This window comes from Mesoplodon densirostris, chromosome 13, assembly GCF_025265405.1.
Source record: "Mesoplodon densirostris isolate mMesDen1 chromosome 13, mMesDen1 primary haplotype, whole genome shotgun sequence".
Classification (NCBI taxonomy): Eukaryota; Metazoa; Chordata; class Mammalia; order Artiodactyla; family Ziphiidae; genus Mesoplodon; species Mesoplodon densirostris.
Window position 1 is genome coordinate 68,120,404 of NC_082673.1, and position 23,103 is coordinate 68,143,506.

A 23,103-nucleotide genomic window follows, 5' to 3' on the forward strand; every position below is an offset into this window, starting at 1 on the left:
CTACAATTTCTCCTTGGATAACTTCACCTTATCCCATGGTTTTAAATGCTGTTTTTAGTTTAATGCTTCCCAAATTTATATATTCAGTCTTAATGTCTTTCCTGAGCTTCAGACCATTCTATTCAACTGCCTATTTAACTTCTTGTATATTTAATAGGCCCCTCAGCTTACCATGTCCAAAACACTTGCAAAATTATAAAATCTTTTGATTTTCAAATTTTTGTAAATAAAAATGTAAAAAATATTAAATTTCACCTGTGTATAAAATTTTTTCCTATGCAACTGATATCAATAAAATCAAATAAATATTGTTCCATTTGAAAGTAAAAATTTCTCATTGCCAATTTATTTCTAATTTAATATAATACCCAGATACAAATACTTTTGTTAGAAATAAATTCACCATAGAATGTAAAATCACTGACATAAGAAATAAACTGAACATTAGCAAACATACAAAATCTTGTAATTTTTACTTTATTTTTTATGCAAATGATTTTATTCTGTATGGTAGCATTTACTTCTAACAAAATGAATTTTTATATCTGGTTATTATAATAAGTCAATAATAAATTTGTAATGACAAACTTTTCCTTTAAAATTGAACTGTTTTTATTCCACCAAAAATCACTTGTATCCATAATAGTTTTTTCTTAAAAATTCTCATGACTCAGGGTGTGAAAAAAATAGATATGTAAAAGTAATACCATTTCATAACTACTTATCATATACAGTAAAAATAATTTTTCAAGATACATTATTAACATGCTAATTATATATGTGTATGTAAATTAAAAAAGAGTTTATGCTCAAGTTAAGAAAGTTTACATTAGCATTTCTTAGGAATTGTTTTTACAATGTTTTTAATCTTCACCAATAGTCTAAATCCACTGAAAGAGTTACTGCACTTATTGTTAAGCAACATGGGATCTTATCAAATCAAGCATTGCTATACCTTAGGAATAAATTGTCCTTATATGTAAGAAATTGAAGAGAATCTTTCACAATAGTTAAAAATAATTCATCAAGGATAAACAACAAGGTCCTACTGTACAGCATAGGGGACTACATTCAATACCCTGTGATAGACTATAATGGAAAAGAATCTATAAAAAAAGAATATATGTGTGTAACGGAGTCACTTTGCTGTACAGCAGAGACTGGCACAACACTGTAAATCAATTATACTTCAATGAAAAAAAACTAGTTCAAGTAATATGTGTGGGGGACTTCCCTGGTGGCGCAGTGGTTAAGAACCCGCCTGCCAGTGCAGGAGACACCGGTTTGAGCCCTGGTCCAGGAAGATCCCACATGCCGCGGAGCAACTAAGCCCATGAGCCCCAACTACTGAGCCTGTGCTCTAGAGCCTGAGAGCCACAACTACTTAGCCCATGTGCCACAACTACTGAAGCCCGTGAGCCTAGAGCACGTGCTCCGCAACAAGAGAAGCTACAGCAATAAGAAGCCCGTGCACCACAACGAAGACCCAACACAGCCATAAATAAATAAATAAATAAATAAATAAATAAATAAATAAATAAATTTATTTTTTTAAAAAGTGTGTGAAATGAATGAATGGATGAATGAATGAACAAAATTACAACTAATCATTTCAATGTATGCTTAAGGTTTGTTTATAATGTCGCATTTGTTTGACACTGGGAAACATTTATTCCAAGACTGCAGTAACAACATTTATATTACATTTTAATTTTCTTTAATTAATCCATCTGGATAACCTGAGGCTGTTTTCAAAGCAATACTGATAGCACTAAATACTACAGAAAATGACTGAGTTCTCACCATTTTTACAACTCATCAGTACTGTAAATATATTTCTGACTTCTCATTTTATATTTGTTTCATCTAATTGAGAGTATAATTTAATTGGAAATGCTCACCTCACCTAATACATATTTCACAGTCCTAACTAGCACATGTATAAGTTTCAACTATATTATGAGTGATAATTCAGAGATAATGTCTAATTACCATCTTGGTGACCTTGGGCAAATTAACAGTCCAGTTTGCTTATGACACTGCTCTGTGCAACAAAGAATAAATACACTTAAATCACTCATAAGTTCTTGTGTGTCCTTTCCATTCAGAAAGTAGACTCTTTGGTATAAACTTGTTTATCTCAAGAACTTTCAAAAGAGAAAAACCTTAGATTCTATACAGTTGGATAAAATCAAAAGCAGAAGACTTGTACTGTAATCTGTACTGTTGTAAGAAAGGGACACTGACCAGGTTGTATTAGTTCCTTGAATTTTAACTGCCTCATCAGTAAAATTGACATAGTAATAATTTTTTACCTGCCTGATTTAGTATTAGAAAATAATGTTAAAGTTCTATTCTAACAATTACATTGTATAATTATATGAAAATATAAACTCTGAGATAAATCTTTAAAGACCACTAGATTTTACTATTCACTGTGTAGTTTGTCTAAGAAGTTGTATATATTTTTTCAGTATGCCAAGAAACTTCAGCAAGGTCACAGTCCAGATTTGGTATTCACAAGGACTTAACACTCTTCCAGTTTTATTGCCTTATATTTTTGTATTGACTAAGAAATGACACGATATTGTCCACTTCACTGTCTATAAGGAAATCAAGCTGGGTAATGGGAATATTTAACCTGGAAGGAAATCCCATCTAGAATCAAATCAATCGGAAAATATGTGAAATGCAGATGGTAACCTAGAGGTGGATTTCACCCTGGAGAATTTTGCCCTTGACTGAGTCCCTGCTTTGTACAAGATCCATCAATTTTACAAAGAATGTTCAACATCATTATTAGGCCTACACTCTGCTAGGTACTCAGTAACGTGGCTATCTTTAGAATTTCATTATGTTTCTAAGGATACATGTAATGATATGGCAAGTCAGGTTAAAGTAGATAGCAGCATGACAAGATTTTCCTCCTATCAACCCTGGATGGGAACAAAGCTGCTAATGCAAAAGAAACCACAAAGCTAGTGTTATAATATATTCCAAGTACTTTATATAGAAATACCTTTTAAAAATACATATTTACTCATTTATTTCACCAGGTAATTGTTGTGCACCTACTATAAGCCAAGTATGTTTTATATTGGGGATGAACTGTAATAAGAGCCAACACCTCCATACCATCATTGATTCTTGTTCTCTAATACATGGACAAAAGTGAAAATAAAATTACTGGTCTAATTTCTTTGAAATCAAAAGGCATGTTGGGTTGAAGACTGTCAAAGGTACCTAAACAGGAAACTGATTTTATATCCAAGGATTATATAGAAGTCTAATTCAGAATTGAATTCTAATATTTGGAAATCACCAGAATTAATGAGCAAAAAAAGAGTAAAAACATATAAATATTGTTTTACATTAGTCTTGACTGACAGTATATAATACCAGTGTGCTTTTAATTTTACATTATTAAAAAATTTCCTACTCAATCAGATTCATTTAACATTTACTAAGTACTAAATACCAGGTACAATGCCAAGTTCTGGTGATACAAATATTCATAGGATAAACCTTGCACTTCAAAGGAACACAGTCTAAGAGGGACAGCAGATGTGTATATATGTCTTTAATATAATAAAATGTTTATTAAAATCAGGTGACATTTGTCACTGAAAGTGAAAAATTCTGGGCATGAAATAAAAAGTTAAAAGTAATTTAAATTATGTAATTAAAAATATGTACTGATTTACCAGATTGATAATATTACATTGATGTATTTTTCAAAATAAGTATCTATACAAAAACTACTAAAAATATTTCTAAAAAATTAAAATGCCATGTCTGGCACACAAAAACATCTTTATATGAGTTAATTAAACATTAAAAATAAGATAAGCAAAATGATCATTTGTGGTACAAATGTACATTCTCTAATTGGTTTCCTAGACATATTTAATGTCATTTTACTATTTTTTCTTAAGTATGTGGTTTTCAATATATTCTTATTTTTACTGGTATTGTTAAAGGTATTTTTAATACATTTTAAGTCGTTGGCATGTTAACAGAGGTCTCTACAGGCCATACTATTTTTAATTGAGAAAGGTTTTTCTTTATAGGTACTGAGGTATCTGGTAGGCTTAGGACTAATTCTTTAAAATAGAGGAAAGTTTCAATTTGATTTTATTTCATACAACAATGTCTAAATATTTCAGCTTAAGTATTTTCACAGATAGTAAATTTTTACTTCTTTTCAGATACCTTTCTTGACAAAATTTTTTATAATATAAAACTTATCAACTTGTCTTAATGCTTTTTTTGGAATAGTTCACTTGTAAGCTGTATAATTGTATGTTTTCTCAACTTTATTCCATTATAGTATAAAATATAAATTCAATCTGATTAAAAAATAAGAACTTCATCAAAAGATACTCTCTTTTCACAAGTCAAATCATGCTACAGGACAATAATAGTTTCAAATTTTAATTTTATACACTGTTTTAACTTTTACATAAAAATAGCATTTAAATGTCTTCCTATTTCCAAACTTTGTTTTCAATAATTATAATTCACCAAAATTTTCAGAAGCTGAAGATCGTTAACATGCCAATAACTGAGTATTTTTATTAAAGATTTTCATATGATTTTAATATAAATCAACCAAATTTAAAGGTTTTATTTTTAAAAATTTCAAAACCATAGTAGGGCATTTTGGTTGATTATGAAAAAGAGTGCTTCAGAGATGCAAACTTTTCTAAGTCTGAATGACAATGAGTAGCAAAAACAGAAGCTGGTACTGACATACTAAAGTTTATTTATTTTTGAATCAGCATTACTTTGTCATACACACAAAAAATGTAATTCAATTATTTTGCTGTATATAAAAATATTTGTAAATTTTAAGGACAGTTTTATTGTGATGGGTAGAATTTGCTTGGTTGCAGTTATGAATTATATGTACACCACAACCAATTCTAAGTATATATCTGTTTCTTAATTTTATAAGAGCTTTGTTTTTGCCATGAAGTTGTGTGTCACCAAAGTTTATATTTGTATTATTATCACAAAACAAATAGCCTTATCCTTAACACTATAATTTTAATATATGATCTTTGTCTCATTTAAAAAAATATTTAAAAGATAATTGTTTGCTTCAAGTTTAAAAAAGGTATTGTGGTGTTAATATAAATAGAAGTAAGATAAATGGAAACAATAGTCCAAAGGAAAGAAGGGGGAAATGTAAATACACTTTCAGTCTTACATTACATATGACAGTGTGTAATAGAAGTTAATGGTAGGTTTTGATCCAAGATGTATACTATTAATATGAGAGCAAGTACACCCCCACCTCCAAAATGTTTAGCCAATAAGTTAATAGAGGGGAAGAAAATGATGGTGTAAATGCGCAGGTGGGTTCAATAAAAGTAAATAGCAATACAGCAGCCAAACAAAACCATAAAAATTACATTATGTGTGAACGGTCTAATGATTTAAAGACTGCAATTTGGGGGAAGGGGAAGTTGGGACAAAGTGAGAGAGTAGCACTGACATATATACACTACAAAATGTAAAGTGGATGGCTTGTGGGAAGCTGCTGTATAGCACAGGGAGATCAGCTCCATGCTTTGTGATGACCTAAAGGGGTGGGATAGGGAGGGTGGGAGGGAGATGCAAGAGGGAGGGGATATGGGGATATATGTATACATATAGCTGATTCACTTTGTTATACAGCAGAAACTAACACAACATGGTAAAGCAATTATACTCTAATAAAGATGAACATAAATAAAGACTACAATTAAAAGGCAGAAATCTTCAGACTGTATAAAAAAACAAGGCTCAGGCAAGTAGTATGTCAATCATGTGCTGTTTAAAGTAGAAACCTACTTTAAGTATAAAGACAAGTTAAAAGGATGCTAAATGAAATACCATGCAAACACTAATTATAAGATATTCATATCAGACAATGCAAACTTCAAGACAAGGAAAATTCCCAGAGAAAAAGAAAGCTACTTCATTGTAATGAAACAGTCAACTCATTAAGAAGGCATAGCATCTCAAACGTGCACACCTAGTAACAGATCTTCATGATACACAAACATGACAGATATGATAAGATAGAAAGAATAAACAGGCAAATCCACAATTGCTGTTGGGCATTTCAATGCTACTCTTTCATTAGTGGATTAAAAAAAAAAGCAGACAAAATATCAGTAATAATATCGAACACTTCAAACACAATGCTATCAACCAACTGTATCTAATTGGTATTTAATTCACAATAATGGCAAGTGTACATTCTTTTCAAATGTACATGGTTCTTTTAGAAAAATATATGCTGGACCATAGAATAAGTCTAAGTAAATTTAATTATTGAAATGTTAAAATTGTAACTAAATTTATAATATGAGATGTTTCATCTTTTTTTTTTTTTTTTGCGGTATGCGGGCCTCTCACTGTTGTGGCCTCCCCCGTTGCGGAGCACAGGCTCCGGACGCGCAGGCTCCGGACGCGCAGGCTCAGCGGCCATGGCTCACGGGCCCAGCCGCTCCGCGGCATATGGGATCCTCCCAGACCGGGGCACGAACCCGTATCCCCTGCATCGGCAGGCGGACTATCAACCACTTGCGCCACCAGGGAGGCCCGAGATGTTTCATCTTTATCACAATGAACTTTCAAAGACTATACTCTGCTTCATAAAATGGAGGTAAAAAGTAAAACTTTTGCTGGAATTAAAATATTTGAGGTGATTAATGTCACATCTTATATATGTGACATATAAGATTGGACTCATTTAACTATTTGGGAAGTTCTGCTAAGGAAGCTGGCATGTTAACACTTTTCATATATGCAGAAGAGAATTTAGAACATAAAGTGATGAAATTAGTAGAGTTTTCATTTGTTCTAAATGAAAAGTCATGCTTTTTTTTAAACAGATTTATGTCTTCTAGTTTTCACATGGTCAATGACACCACATGATCCCCATGTATGTTAACATACATTGTGTATAAGTTGCATTTTCAACATCGATTTTCTTTCATTTTAATTGAGATGTTACTGTTTTGTGTTTTTTAACATCTTTATCAGAGTATAATTGCTTTACAATGGTGTGTTCGTTTCTGCTTTATAACAAAGTGAATCAGTTACACATATACATATGTCCCCATATCTCCTCCCTCTTGCATCTCCCTCCCTCCCACCTTCCCTATCCCACCCCTCTAGGTGGTCACAAAGCACCTAGCTGATCTCCCTGTGCTATGTGGCTACTTCCCACTAGCTATCGGTTTTACATTTGGTAGTGCATATATGTACATGCCACTCTCTCACTTTGTCCCAGGTTACCCTTCCCTGACCCCGTGTCCTCAAGTCCATTCTGTAGTAGGTCTGAGTCTTCATTCCCACCCCGTCCCCCACTAGGTTCTTCATGACCTTTTTGTTTTTTTAGATTACATATATATGTGTTAGCATACGGTATTTGTTTTTCGCTTTCTGACTTACTTCACTCTGTATGACAGACACTTGTTTTAGGGTTTTTTGATGATTGGCACATCAAAATTTAAAAAATAAAATTTGATGATTAGCAGATATTGTGAGCAACTTGTATAAAATCCTTAATATGTAAGTAATAAAAGTCTAAGAACCATGTAGTTAATCCAAACAGGTATTCCAACAACTTATCATATTAAAATTTGTAGGCAATTTGTTCATAAAATAAAAATATCAAGTATAAATATCTTAAAATATTAATATACTGTTAGGTCTAAATCTCATGTTTAATATCATATATACTACATTCTCAATCAAACTATCCCACCTTTCACATGAGGTTAACAAGTTATTAGGAAAAATTGGTCTATTAATACCAATGATATCAGGGTCCCAGGGATAAATCTAAAACCAGGGAGAAATTTTATTTAGGAAATAATTCAACTAAAAAGAACATAGCTATAGTAGTTAGGTACTTTAAAATAATCATAATAATAATCAATTTAATACATCAGGTACTTTAACATGACAAAGATGTTGTTAATGTATTATCATGGCTCCAAATCACCATTTAATTATGTTTCATATTTTAAAATATAAAATTGCCCCCTCTGTAGCTTAACAGAATGTTAATATAATATACAAGCCAAGGAAGTCTCATTTTATTCTGTATTCTCCTAATTTTTGATTGTATAGAAAAATAACCAATCAGTACATGATTTACCCTCTAAAAATATTTTTACAATTTACTTAAATATGTTTAATTGAAATGGGATCAAGTGGAACTCCCCACTTTTTAAAAAATGTGTTTCTAGATGTACTAAAATGCTTTGATTCACAAATCATAATAAACAAAATTTCTTCTAGGTCCTTTCCTGCTATCTTTTTGTGTTTACTTTCAAATTTTGCAAGAATAAGTTTGTCTGACAGCCTTGTTGATCTCTGCTGGGTCTTCCTGACAGCCTCCTTCAGCTGAACTTTCTTTTAGAAATCTTGGTGGAATTAAGCTTTCTTAAGAAATGAATATTCAGTATGTACCCTCTAGCCCACTGCTGCCATAAATGTCTATTGTAAAATAATAAAACAGTATGATAAAATAAATAATTGTTAATTTATCCTATAAAATAAATAACAAACACTCATGGCAAGAACATTCAGACTATAGCTCTACAGCACATCTCTGCAACCTCTACTTCTGTGGATATTTCAAGAATACATATTTCTCAGTAATTTGGCCAACTCATGGTCTGACAGCTTTATGTATCTTTCAAGCCACAGAATAGATTATGACATAACTTGCTGCTATACAAAATAGCTGGCAGGGCAACAGTATCAAATAGTTCTCCCAATACCATCTAAGATCAGAATGAGTTAGATGTTAATATCTGAGAATATTTTCATTTCATCTACAAGAGCCCTATATGCTACCCATGAAAGGGAAGTGTAAGTTACCTGGCATCCACAAAAGACTGGGAAATAGAGATGGGTTATCAGTATTTGTCTTTCAAAATTAATCATGTATTATAATTACTCTGAGCACTGGGAATATATCTCACACAGTACTAAATGAGATCAAAGACAATAGCTAATAAATACACCTTGGCTATTTTAATAGAACTATTAATAATTATACTTTGTTGAAAATGGAAAATACAGACCAAATGTCAAACAAGTCAGGATGCCAGGAAAATAAGCATAAACCAGGGCTGTCTTGGGCAAACAAGGATATACAGCCATTCTAATATAATACATACATAGTGCCAGGGCACTGCAGATATGGGAGTGACTAATTCTGCCTAGAAGTTCATTAGTACTTAAAGTATCATTTGACCTGGGCCTTGAAAAATGACTAAGAATTTATGGATTTTTGAATGTGGACGTAAGTGTTCCAGGAACATGGAAGAGATTTGCAAAAGAAGCAGAAATGTGAAAGGTCAATGTCTTTTCAGGACAGTGCAGTTAGATGACTAGATGTATGTAACTGAATAGTGAGAGATGAAGCTGGCAAGTAATTTGGGTGCAAATTGTGGAGGCTTTAAATGTAATTCCACAGTTTTGAACTTATGACTGTGTAGCCATAAAAGAATTTTAAACAGAGGAGTGATGTCTGATTTATATTTTCAAAACAGTCAGGTGGAAATGTAGAGAAAAGTCTGGCTGGAGAGACAATGAAGTGAGTGGCTAGTCGACTGCTACAGCAGTGTAGGCAGTAATAATGAGGATGGGAAAAAAATGCAGGGGCACCATGCAGTCTTTTAAGGCCAGGAGACATAAACGTCTCATGACTAAGGAATCCATCTCCTTGAGAATTTTCAACAGTATAAGATATGGCCCTTGGTATTTTGTATTATCCAGCAGGGGCATATTCTTAAAAGAGATGTCAAAGGGTGAAGAGCACAGAAAATGCTCTGTCAGAACCAACTATTCTGTGGGCAAATGACAGCATGATACTTAAAGATGTCCTCCCTGAGGAACTAAAGTGGGATGAGACAAGCAGATTACAAATTAAAGTAGGAGATATATATAGAGGCTGACTGCTGAGAACCAAGGGCAGAACATAGGACAGCATGAGGTAGCCATGTCAGACTTAAGTAGCTGTGATTAAGCAAAAGAGTCTTGCAGAATATAACACCAAGAGGCAAAGCAAAAGACTACAAAGAATGAATAGATCAGGAAATAGAAGGCATGAGGCTGCTGATAGGTGGCTTGACAGTGATTATGAAGTTGGTATGTGACCTACATTTCAGTTAAATTCACTTTGCACCACGTTCACTGAAATCCATTTCGTTGGTTGCATTTTGTTGCTTAAGACTGTTTTGCTGTTATTTCCTGACTCATTCCTTTTTCAATTTATTATTTGACACTCAGCTCTTTGCTCAAAAAAGGAACAGGCATTGTGGTGGTGACGGTGGGTGGAATGGGAACAGAATGAAAATCTGACAATTAAAATAATGATACAAACTGATTTGGCTACTATTGTTCTAGTTTATGCCTGTTGTCCAGCTTAATTTTTAAGTGTCCCATTTTACTCTCAAAAGTTATCTTAGATTTGAACAATAAATTACATGATCACCCTAAATAGAATGTTTGCTCTTTACGGACATTTAGAGAGGCGAAGTTCATATAATTAAAACATCTTCAGAACAATGAAATGATAAACCATGTTTTCACATCTTTATTTGGAAAAAAATTATAGCTAGTGCCTAGAGCATGGGCTGGAATTTGTCTTATAAAGAGAGGTCAGAGGATGTTTTAAAAAAGAGATGGTTTTATAAACATTTAAAATGTTGTATACAGAGGTCAGAAAATATTTTATAAAGAGAGGTCTTGGTGCTGAGTCTGGAAGAATGAGCAAGACTTAAGAAAAAAATTTAAAGTAAAAGAAACTTTAGGGACAGAAAACAGTACAGGGTGTGTGTGTGTGTGTGTGTGTTTATGTAACTAAGAAGATTTGCCTAAGTGAAAGGAAAGATTCACTCGAGAAATAGCTGGAGATAAATATGCTTACTATCTGGTCCTTTAATAGACTCTCCTAGAATGAACGAATGAACAAATGAATACATGGGTAAAAAGAGATAGATTTATCTTGGGAAAAGGAATTCAGGTAAAACACTCAAGTGGCAAATTTTGACCTGCAAGCCAAATTTGACCCATAGTCATGATTTATTGGACTATAGACCTTAATATTCTCTTTAAGATTAGTTGAGTTGTTTTCTTTGACAATTAGATGACTTTACATAAAACTCTTTATTTCAAGTTCCACTTTAAAATTAGTCTGTCTTCCTATAGGGCAAAATGACTTTAGCCAGAGGGTGCAACTGTCCCTTTTAAATGGGAATGTACACACTCCACCTTTCCTTTATTCCTTCTCACTGCTTCACTTGTATAAATCATCTGCTTTTGGGGAGTGTGAACTTAGATGTGGTTCTTGTAAGCATAATCAGAAAGACAAGCTGATTAAATTGTAGAACTTCATTGTAACTAATAACATATAATTAAAATCTTTGTATTTCCTCTAGAATATTAATAACTAATAAATAAGGATAGCAAAAGAGTAGTAATAACTGCTAAGCATTTACTATACACCAGGCACAGTGTTAATCTCCTTTCAGACAAAGGTGGATTTGAGTCACAGCTGCAGGCATCTGCTAGGGTGTGACCTTGAACAAATTAGCTCACTTTCTGAACCTCAGTGTACTGTTTGGTAAATGGGGATGATACAACATATCTCATATGGCTTCTGTGAGGATTAAATAGGTCATACAAACTACTTATGGTTCTTGGCACCAAACAAGACCTCATTCATGAAAAAACTATTTTCACATTTGAAATCTGAACACTTATAAAGCTGTATAGGCATAAGTTACAGAAGATCTCCAGCCCAGAGACTAATTTTCATTAATTGATGCTATTCACAATATATTAACTCTCCAGGTAATTTTATTTCAATGAATAGGTTTTTAGTCTCAGATCAGTAGTACACATTTGTATGCATCTTAAAAGAATATTATGGAGGCAGATTTATTACAACTCTGGTATGATACATATAGTTTCCATAACTTTAATATGCCCTACAAATGCAATAAATATAAAAATGTATTGCTAATTTCACAGACAAATGTGCATTAAAAATTCCAGAAATGCATATAAAGCAGTCTGTTTCTATTAATCAGATGTACTTGGCATTCACAAACAATAGCCTGAAATAGCCTTTAAACATGACTGCATTCAGATATTTAATCACAAATAACCATTTAAGTGTAAAACCTTACTAATTTAAGGTAAATGAAAGGAGAGCTGTTGGTTGCCAAACTACCATTATAAATAACTGAAATTGAACAGCAATCATAAGCAGTTTGCTGACAAATTGTTCCTAACTTCAAATAAAAAAGAAATAAACAGTAGAAAATAGAAGATATAAATATGAACAATGTTTCATTTATAAGTGTTTCAAAATTATAAGCCATTTATGTTCATTAATTACATAATCATTCTCTTATTTTTCATTCCTTTTTTCTTTGTCTCAAAAGATACACTAAGGGTACAAATTGAAAGATACTGACTCTGCTGATGTACACCTCTCTCAGATGAGCTTTATTTATAACAAAATAATTCATTTACTTTAGTTGATTATGCCAAGCAACTGTCTTCCATGAACAAAAGGTCTGTCAAGTTAATTATATATTTGTATTGACCAGTTGTTAACCTAAGGTGGTATATTTTCAGGCCAGTCATTAAAAAAGTCCTTCATGCTTTTTCTAAAGGGTTCCAATTTTACATTTATTCATATAACGATAATAGTTCACTGGGCATCAACTATTTACTACTCAATACTAAGAACTGTGCACACATGATCATGTTAAATCCTAATAATCTATTTATGGGATAAGCATTATTATTCCTAGTGAGTTAGAAAACTCAGACTCAGGTGATGAGGTGAGGTGTCCAAAGTCTGCAATTCATAAGAAGACAGGATTTGAATTAAGGCACATGTGAAGAATACTGGTTTGCACTCTTCCCATAGATGATGTTGGAAATCTCAATAAGTTTCAATTAATAGGACTTTTTAAGGCTATACAATTAGAAGATCCCTTAGATATTTTTCACAAAGAGATAATGTGTGTTGGTAATAAGAGCGAAAAAATAGCAACTAAAATTTTTGAGTTTTCATTTATTTTCTTCAGCCATTAAACCAAAATCCATTTTACAGAACAGCATATATTTAACCACTTAGCAGTGCCATAAAAAGAAAAAAAAGAAAAAAGGCCATGAACACTAGTAATTATAATGAATGATATTTCATTGTTGTAGGAAATCTTTAGTTTAATAGTAGATCTAAAATATTTTGTCAAAGCTTCCTGTGAATATATAATTAAGATCTTTAACAGAAGAAAAATAAAATTAGTAAAAATGTAGGGTTGCTTTTCTTTTAATGGCAAATATTCATTTCCTTCCTTATCTCCAAAAATTGTACATTTTAAAATATAATTTTATGGTAAGTTCAAATTACAAGCCATATAATGTAATTATTTCATTTGTGGAATTATTTTAACACCATCTTTACTTTATGGAAAATTGGTTTGACAATTGGAGAGAAGGTCTCAACAATTAATTAATTAAAAGTTTATTGTATTTCTTTTTTCTATGTTTTACCTTAACTCCAGATGAATAATAAGACTAGAAATAGGAATATTTAAGATCATTAAAATTTTAAAATTAAAGTTTTGAGCAGTAAACAGAACTATTTAAATAGCACTCCTATTTGTCATTTAAGAAATAAAAAAAAATAACTCACTTGAAAATTGAATCGCAAATCCAGATTTGCTGATATAAAAGTCCGTGTCAAACTGGATGGTTACTATGTTGAGGGTGCTATGGATTCCTTCAGGAATAAGAGAACCACTAATTTCCTTTAAAAGCATATCATTTTCTGGTGGACCATCCCAAACTCGGAGTATATCATGCGATGCTTCCGTGTCAAAGGCAAGAAACTGTAGGCTGTGGGAAAACCATATATCTCTGATTATCTTAAACATGGATTCAGTTTTAAATAAAGAATATAACAAATATTCTCTTGCTTATACTAGATATTCCTTTTATTCTCTCAGATAAAAATGAATTATGTAAACTGCATATATAAACTTAATGAATTTTTCTTGAGCCGTATAATTTTTTTAGAATATGATTAAATGTACTATTACATCACCTCTGCAAATTATAAAAAAATTAGGTATACAGACTTATGATGATTCAATTTAGGATTTTTTGGCTCTAAGATGGTACAAAAGAGATATGCATTCAGTAAAATCTGTACTTTGAATTTTGATCTTTTCCCAGTTGAGATATGCTGTATGATACTCTCTCACGATGCTGGGCAGCGGCAGGGAGCTACAGCTCCGTCAGTCACAAGATCACAAAGACAAACCGCCAATACATTTACAACCATAATATACCCATAAAACCATTCCGTTTTTCACTTTCACTACAGTATTCAATAAAGTTACATGAGATACTCAACACTTTATTATAAAATAGACTTTGTGTTAGATGATTCACTGTAGACTAATGTAAGTGTTCTGAGCATGTCTAAGGTAGGCTAGGCTAAACTATGATGTTCAGTAGGTTAGTTATATTATATGCATTTTCAACTTATGATATTTTCAACTTACGTTGAGTTTATCAGGATGTAACCCGAGGAAGATCTGTACATTCTTTTCAGTGTTCATGACTTTTAACTGTGGCAATGGCAGGTGACACTTAGAGGATCTCATATGTGCCAGGCACTGTGCAAAATGCATTACATCGATTTTCTTCCTTTAATTGTTACAATGACCCAATGAAGCAGGAACAATTTTTATCTCAATTTTACAAATGTAGCAAATGGGGTTGAGATAGATTAAATAAGATTGCCCAAAGGGTGGCAGAGTCATGAATTGAACTCAAGTTATCTAATTCCATAGTATGTGTTATTTCCACTGTTTCAAGTTTTTTGTTTGTTTTATCAGCCTCAAATGAGGTTTATTCCACAAATGCAAAAATGGTTCACATTCAAAAACCAACGATTACATTTCACCACAGTGGCAGATATAAGGAGAAAAACAATCACATGAAGATCTCAATATACACAGAAAAAAGTATTTAAAAAATTCAGAATCCATTTATAATCATCACACCCAGTAATCTAGGAGTAAAAGGGAACTTCCTTAATGTGAAAGTGTCTACCCCCAACAAAATGCACAAAAAAGGAAAAAAAAAAGTTTCATGTTAAATCTATTTTGCTTTGTGTCTAATCTAGACAAAATTAGTGTCTGATTTTTCTTGCGCCTAATGCCAAAAATTAGAAATCCAATTACATCAACATGCTCAACTCTCTCTCTCTCTCCCTCCCTCTCTCTCTCTCTATATACACACACACACACACACACACACACACACACACATACCACATTCATGTGTGATATGTGATCTGGGTTGCAATTTAATATCAAATATTTTTCTTTAATTTTTAAAAATCTCAGAATTCTGTTGAATTTAATATTTTCACATTTACTATTTCTAATATTTAAAATAAAACAATACGTGACCTATCTTAAAGAAAAGTAGGTTGAGGTTCGATTCAATTTGTAGCTGCAAATTGCCTTGCAAAATTAATGTACCAGCTCACACTGCATCCAACAGTACATGGAGTACACCTTGCAGCATGTTATTTGAAAGACAAAATTTGTTTTCCATAAAACTGCCTTCATCACCCATAAGCCTGTTTGAAAATCCATTTATATAAAGCAGCAATTCTTAATGTCACTGTTTTGTGAGTGATAACACAATAGCTAGCTCATACGTCAAGGGGAATTTGTTCATTTACTAATTCATCCCTAGTCATAACAATAGTAGTTAAACTAGAACTGAGAGCAGGTTCGCCTTGGAAACCTGACTGGTGTTAATTTAGGAGGCTGCGGTTCTGCCATCATCTAAGAGGAAATTATGTGAAGGACTGTGAGCCACCTAACTAAACTCAGCAGGAACGGAACTCTAACATGGTTAAAGGGGAAGAGAGCAAATGCTTCAGAGATATGCCTAAATCTAGGAAAGACAGGGAATAGGTACTGGGTCCTCTTCCATTCTTATTTCTTCTAAATGTTCATGAGGCTGAACTCATGACAGTGATCTGCACAACTCTGTATACCTATCAAAATGATGTACTCAGCATCTTAAGTCATTCAGAACTGAAAGTATAGCATCGCCAACAAGTAGGAAAAATTCGCACCTTCTGTGCCCTCTTATAACTGAAAATCTTCTCTCTAAGGGGCTGTATGAACTACTGCTGTGGACCACAAATCAATAAATCATGCTTATGAATACTTTTTTTCATATTTTAAACATATAAAAACCACGTTTTTCTTTGCCAAGGTTAAAAAACATTGAAAAATCTTGATATTAATTGATATTGTATATAGAGGCTGATCAGGGAAATTCAGATTCCCTGGTCATTTTGAAATAATAAAATCCATTTACCTGACAATGTTTCCTGGATCTACCTCAATCATCCACATGCAACGCAGATTATTGTCATACGGAAAGGGATAACCAGGAGATAAGATTCTTCCTGATGATTCTCCTTTAAAACGACCTCCGCATTCAGCTAGTAAAAGATTAATTCAATTTTAAGTCACAATTTAATGCCAATCTTTCTAAACAATCTACAAATTTCTCGAGTATATATTTTTTCACCTGAAGGAAAATAGAGATTGGTTTCTCCTCTTATTGGAAGTATATATTTGTATATGCTTTCTCAGATTTAAGGTATTAATTGAAGCAAGAACATACTGTATAATAAAAAAAGAATCTCAAGTCAGATCATATAAAAATAATATAATAAACCTAATTAGGGAATTGAAAAAGTACACACTCAAAACTTCGAGTTTAGGTTCCCAAACATTTTAAGATGTGTTGTTAAATAATGATAATGTAAAAAAGGGGAAACAGATGGCAAGTTGCTCACTGCTAGTTGATTGTAGGCTGAATAATTCATCATCTTACTACCTCACCTCTGAGAAAAACTAAGCTTTACTGCAGTCCCTCAGGCCTTCTAAATTTCATTGTCCTTTTATTCCCCTTTAAATCACTCTAACTTTCACTTTTAACCTCCCGAAAGTCAAAATGGCATTTTTATTAAATTTTTCTTCAGTTAAATCTAGTTCAGTTTTGATTTAAACTGAAATCAAACAGGTCTCTAATTTTTATAAAATTTATCAAATTAAAAATGTAACCATCATCATAAAATATAATAAAAATTTTATCTTCTGAGGAATTCCCTCTCCATTTTAATAATATTTAATATATTGGGATATCTGGAATGATTTTACTTTGATAAGCAAATAATCTAGAAAGAATTCTCTTTCTAGAGAAGAGAAGAGAGAAACTAAATAGTTTGTTTAATTGCTCTACATCTCTAAATCCTAGAAACCACAGTGTAGTAATACATTATACGTTTGAAAATTTTCCAGATTATCATAATACCAAAAAATAAACCAAATCCATATTATTTTACTTCTTGCTTAAATCTTTGAATATACTACTATATTTATTTTGCTTGTTCTCTGCAGTGTTACTGTCCTACTCAAATTCAATGACTGAAGTAAGCATCTTGGATTTTGTTTTGTTTTGTTTCGATTATTAGAGCAAAGAAGGTCAAAGACAGAAAGTTTCAGCATTTGGAAAAGACCTAATAACAACAGAATATCATGGTTCAAATCTGTAGGTTCTATTCATGTAGGTAAAATTATTTTAAAGATTTTAGGTGTTACATTTTAGCACACTATGATGGTTAGTCTTATGTGTCAACTTGGCTAGGCTACAGTACCCAGTTATTTTATCAAACACAAGTTTTGGTATTGCTATTTATAGACCTGGTTAACATCTACAATCAGTTGACTTTAAGATTACCCTTGATAATGTGGGTAGGCTTCATCCAATAAATTGGAAGGCCTTAAGAGGAAAAGTGGAGTTTTCTAGAAAAGAAGAAGTCTCTCAAGCCTGCAGCATTAAGTCCTGCCCGAGTTTCTGGACTTTTGACCTTCCCTCTGGATTTTGGGCTTGTCAGCTCCCACAACTGCATGAGGCAGTTCCTCAAAATAAATACATTTCTTGATGACAGACCGAAAGACAGATCTATATCTAGATCTACTAATCTTTCTTCTCTGGAGAACCCTAACTGATACACATAGCTACAGAGGGCTAAGCAAGTTTATTTTGTATTGCAACATTAGCTTAATTTATGATAATAAACAAGTTATTTTTAAAGTAAATAAAAAGATATCTGTATTTAAGAAGTTACCATCACTTATTGAGGTTTTTCTCATTTCTTAAATAAAAACTTTGTTGGACAACCTAGAACTCTATAACTATAATAATTCATTTTTCATCATTTTAATGATTTATCACTATTATTGGCATATATTTCTTATGAGAACAAATTTGACACTTCATTCCTCCAGATTAATTTTTAAACAACTTCAAGGCAAACTGGAATTTTAGGTACTGTGTTTATCTTTTTTTTTTTTTTTTTTTTTTTTTGCGGTACACGGGCCTCTCACTGTTGTAGCCTCTCCTGTTGCGGGGCACAGGCTCCGGATGCGCAGGCTCAGCGGCCATGGCTCACGGGCCTAGCCGCTCCGTGGCATATGGGATCTTCCCGGACCGGAGCACGAACCCGTGTCCCCTGCATCGGCAGGCGGACTCTCAACCACTGCGCCACCAGGGAAGCCCTGTGTTTATCTTGAATTTAAACATACCTCTTTCTTTTTCCATATTTCTTTGCTACAAATATTATTGGTATTTTGATTTCAAATGAACCAGTGTGATATACCATAACACTGGGGTTCATATTCTGACAGAAGTCTTACATTTGTAGATAAAAATGAAGGTGTACAGGTTAAAGTTCTTTGGCCATGGCGTCTCAAAAATTAATTTTTGTTTGCTCAATGTATAAGCTACAGAAACATAATTACCTAGAAATAATCCATATAATTGAGAAAAAGTTTTTTATTTGGCAAAGGCAAAAAAAATAATCATAATAGATATTTAAGGTTAATGGGCATAGAAAATTATGATTTTAGGCCAGGTGGTAAAGCTATTAATTATTGCCAGTAAAGAACACCATCTAAAATAGAAATTCATCTTCTGTTATCATGGAAGTCATAGCATGACACACCATGTGTCCAACTGTTTCAGGTGTTATTCCTGATCAACAATCATTAGGAAAAAAAAAAAAAACCTTCACATGAAATCTTGAGCAGTGTCAAGTCATTAAATTTTGACTTTGCAGATTCATAAACATAAAGTGCATTGATTCATTGCAAACAAAATTAAAATCTTCTTTCTGATCCCAGACCAAATGTCCTATTTGAATAAAATTTTTCCAAAAAATGAAAAATGTCTTCACCTTGGTTTAACATATAAGGAAAATATGTTTTTTAATGTATTTGTTTATGATTCAAATTTTAAAGACAACATGGCAAGTCAGTATTTACAAGTTTATACTTTTGTGCTATTGCAACCCTTAATGACTTTCTGAATATATTTCATATTCACATCAAAGAACATAACTTCAGAGAGAACTAATCAGTGCTACATTGTTCTCATAACCAATGACAGTGGGTTGATTGTTGGTCATATTCCAGAATCTCAAGCTTTGTCAATTTAGGTTGTTACTGTAGTATTAACCTCATAATCTATCCAAAATTCAGATGCCATCTGAAAGGAAAGCACTATAATTGCATTCTGGTTAGATAAAAGTATGTTTGCTTTCTGTGTGAATCACTGTTTTAATAAGCCAATAGAAGTCTCATGTCATCAAAAACACTGCAATTAGTTGCAAGACCTCTAATAACTAGCATTTCATTTTTTCTATTTGAATTCCTTCAAGTTTTGTGGAGATTCCTATGTTGACCATATCAACTAAGAAACATTAAAATTTATCTCAAAAGGTCCGGGTCTCCAAACTCATCAAATTGTATATATTAAACATGTGCATTTTTTAAAGATACCAATTACAACTTAATAAAGCTGTTAAAAAAAAAGTTTAAGTCAATTTTATCCATATGGGCCTGACACAGAATGGATCTGTGCTTCCACAAATGCCATTAAGAAATAAGAATTGCTAAAGAATCATGTTTGTTCCCTACTGAGGAGTTAGTGTTTTGTTTAAATGTTTTGATATTGTTTCAATATTTTTTCTTGTCCTAGTATTCCAGCCTGGCACCTATTTGATATTGGAGCAAAAAAAGAAAAAAAAATCAGATATCTTTATCAACACTTTTCTATCCCCCCTGCTTCTCACATAATACCCAGTTATTTGTTAATCAATCTAAAGATGGTAGCAATAAAACTGTACTCCAGCTATACAAACAAGAGAGAAAATGATCAATCTATAGCTTCATGTAGGCAATATATCTGATATCACTGACTCTCACATTGCCTTTTGTTACTGAAATTCATTTAATTATGTCATGATACATACACATAAGAAAAACGTATGCACTTTTAGTTTTTGAAAAAGTGTATAAATAAAGACTTTGAAGTTATTGAGAATAGTTTACTGTTTTTTAATCTAGCTTGATACCAGCATAAGCAATAATTTTGTATATCAAAACAAACCTAAAAAAACCCCCAACAAACAAAAAACAAAACTGGTCAGTGTGATTCAATAAATGTGTATGATTAAGAGTTTCAGCATATTTTTTGTAGTGAGTTAAACTTTATATCAAGAGAATATAAACATAATGGCTTCAAACCATTTTTTACCCAAAAAAGAGAATGCACTCACTGGTAAGATTATGAAAAGAACCCTCTCGCTCTCCACAAATCTGAGCTATGAATTCATTAACTTTTTGATTAAAGTATGAGTTGTGTGTGGACAGACTGAATAACTTGAAAAGGTACAGTATATTTTAATAACACTTCCATAGAACTATTTCATGAAAACCTAAAGCAGTATCCTACCAATACAGGATGGCAGAGGATAGTCCCATGCCCTTCTCTCCCCTGTCATGCACTTGAGAAGGCTACTTCCATGGAGAGTATAGCCTGGATTGCATCCATAAATGATAGTGCTACCAGCAAAATGGCCTTGGTCACTGATCTTGTATCCAAATTGTGGAATGCCAGGATCCTCACAATGTGAAAGTTCAAAACCTATGAGAAAATACAAGTTTATTAAAGACAAAATTTAACAGGAAGATTTAAAACTGTACAAATCATCCCTTTTTATTTTTTTATATGATTACATACTTTTTCCTGGTTTTATTACTCTTACTGTATTTAATTTTGTTAGTTTACAGCCACCATAGAGAGCTTTTTTTCTCAAAAATTAGAATTTGTTGTATTATTCAAATTTAGCAATGCTACCCCGTGGTCTATATGACTATATCATAACTTATAGTAGTAAGATTCTTGCCTGCTTCAAGTGATTTGCAGCCAATAGATTCTGACCAATGTAACTATTATGATCAAGTAATGAAAAATTAAAATCCATACAAAATATGTGAAATCATAACTGTCCAAGTAACAAATATCTCCACTGCAAATATAACTTTAGACTGCTTTACTTTTATAGTCTTAGAAGAAAGTGAAATAGCCTTATATTTAAAATACACTTTATCAAGAGTTAATGTAATACAGTAATCAGTCTGAAGAACTCTGAATTTTTATTTTCTGCCTTCTCCAGAATGTACGACTCTCAAAATTTCTCACAAGGAAAAGAAAAAAGAGTAGGGTGTAGAGAACATATTTTCTATTTCTAAAGGGTTGGGGCTTTCCACATGACCTTTGCTGGAAACTTGTGATCTTGGGCTAAGTGTAACACTTGAGAAGTTAAGTTTGAGTAGTGAGAGCTGCAGAGATGAACCTAACTCTGAAGGGGGTTTGTGTTTACATTTCAAGGAAGAATGAGACCTAGAACCTTACAGACGTCTCTAGATTATAAAACTTGGAGACACAGGCTAATCTATTGAAACCCTAAATTTACATTCCAAAGGTTAGAATAAAAACCGAGAATTCTTTCTATCCCATCTCCAAAGAGCAGAAGTTTTTTTCTTCCTCCTTTCAGGAGAGGAGTTAAGACAACTATCTTAAGCACAGTACGTGCATTTTTCTTTATTCCTTGTCCCTGGTCACTCGTGTATATCTTTCCATTTGATTTTCATCATGTTACTACAGGGGTAAGGACTGGGTCAAAGGGATGCTGACACAGTTATTATTATTACTATTATTATTATGAATTATATCACGTAAATGATAATAATTAATCTCTGTAGATCCAGAACACCTTGTGTGCATATTCAGAATAAAATTAATAAAGATGAATATTAAAAAACAGTCATAGCACAATTCACTATTAAGATATTGAAAGAACTAGAAAAGGGTACTTCAGAATGTAAATCAAACATTACACTAGTTATTAAAATCTAAGCTCCCTAGCTAAGGAATTCTTCTGCCCTTAATGTTTTACAAATTACATAAATGTATGATAAATGTAAGATATAATGAATGCACCAACAGTAATGAGGTGTTAAATTATATCAATTATAGCTTCTGGGACTACAGGACTATGATAAATATTCCAGATAGCTTCATGAATTAGGGAAGTCTGTGATTTCAAGACAAATAATATTTGACAAAAGGACAACTTTTATGTACATCTTAAATCATATGATAATCAAAAAGAGATTTGTATCTCTTTTGTAGGCACAGATCCTTGACCAAATTAATCTAAATTTGAACTAGAAAGCAAAAAAGGATGTATTAGCTCACCGATGACAAATCACTAATTTATAGTACTGACTTCCTAGAGTGTCAAAATAAACATAAAATTACCAGAAATGTACAGCTAGAAGTACTGAATTTATACTATAATTTCTGTATGTTAAGGGCTACACTAGCTCTTGGAGAACATAAGGAGCTCTTCCTGGTCTCTTCTAGGGGTTCTTCATCTTTCCCTCCTCTGTTAACCAACAGAATTATTTCACACACCTTAATTAATTTACAATCATTTGCTTCTTTTCTTTGTTTTCCTATAGACTGGACTTATTTCACTTTTTTTCTTTTTCCCACAATGCCTACCCAGCACAAAATCTGGCACATAACAGATGTTCAGTAATGTTCATAAAT

At 32.4% G+C, this 23,103-nt stretch overlaps 1 protein-coding gene across 3 annotated transcripts in view; it reads right to left on the minus strand.

Annotated features, from left to right (window-relative positions):
* Positions 1 to 23,103, minus strand: part of CSMD3 (CUB and Sushi multiple domains 3) — a 1,097,518-nt gene that overhangs the window by 293,830 nt on the left and 780,585 nt on the right. For all 3 annotated transcript variants that reach the window (XM_060116495.1, XM_060116494.1, XM_060116493.1), the window contains 3 exons: positions 20,938 to 21,129; positions 16,450 to 16,576; positions 13,733 to 13,935 (listed from right to left, as the gene is read on the minus strand). In XM_060116495.1, coding sequence (XP_059972478.1) covers positions 13,733 to 13,935; positions 16,450 to 16,576; positions 20,938 to 21,129 — 522 coding nt within the window. The remainder of the gene's footprint in view (positions 1 to 13,732; positions 13,936 to 16,449; positions 16,577 to 20,937; positions 21,130 to 23,103) is intronic.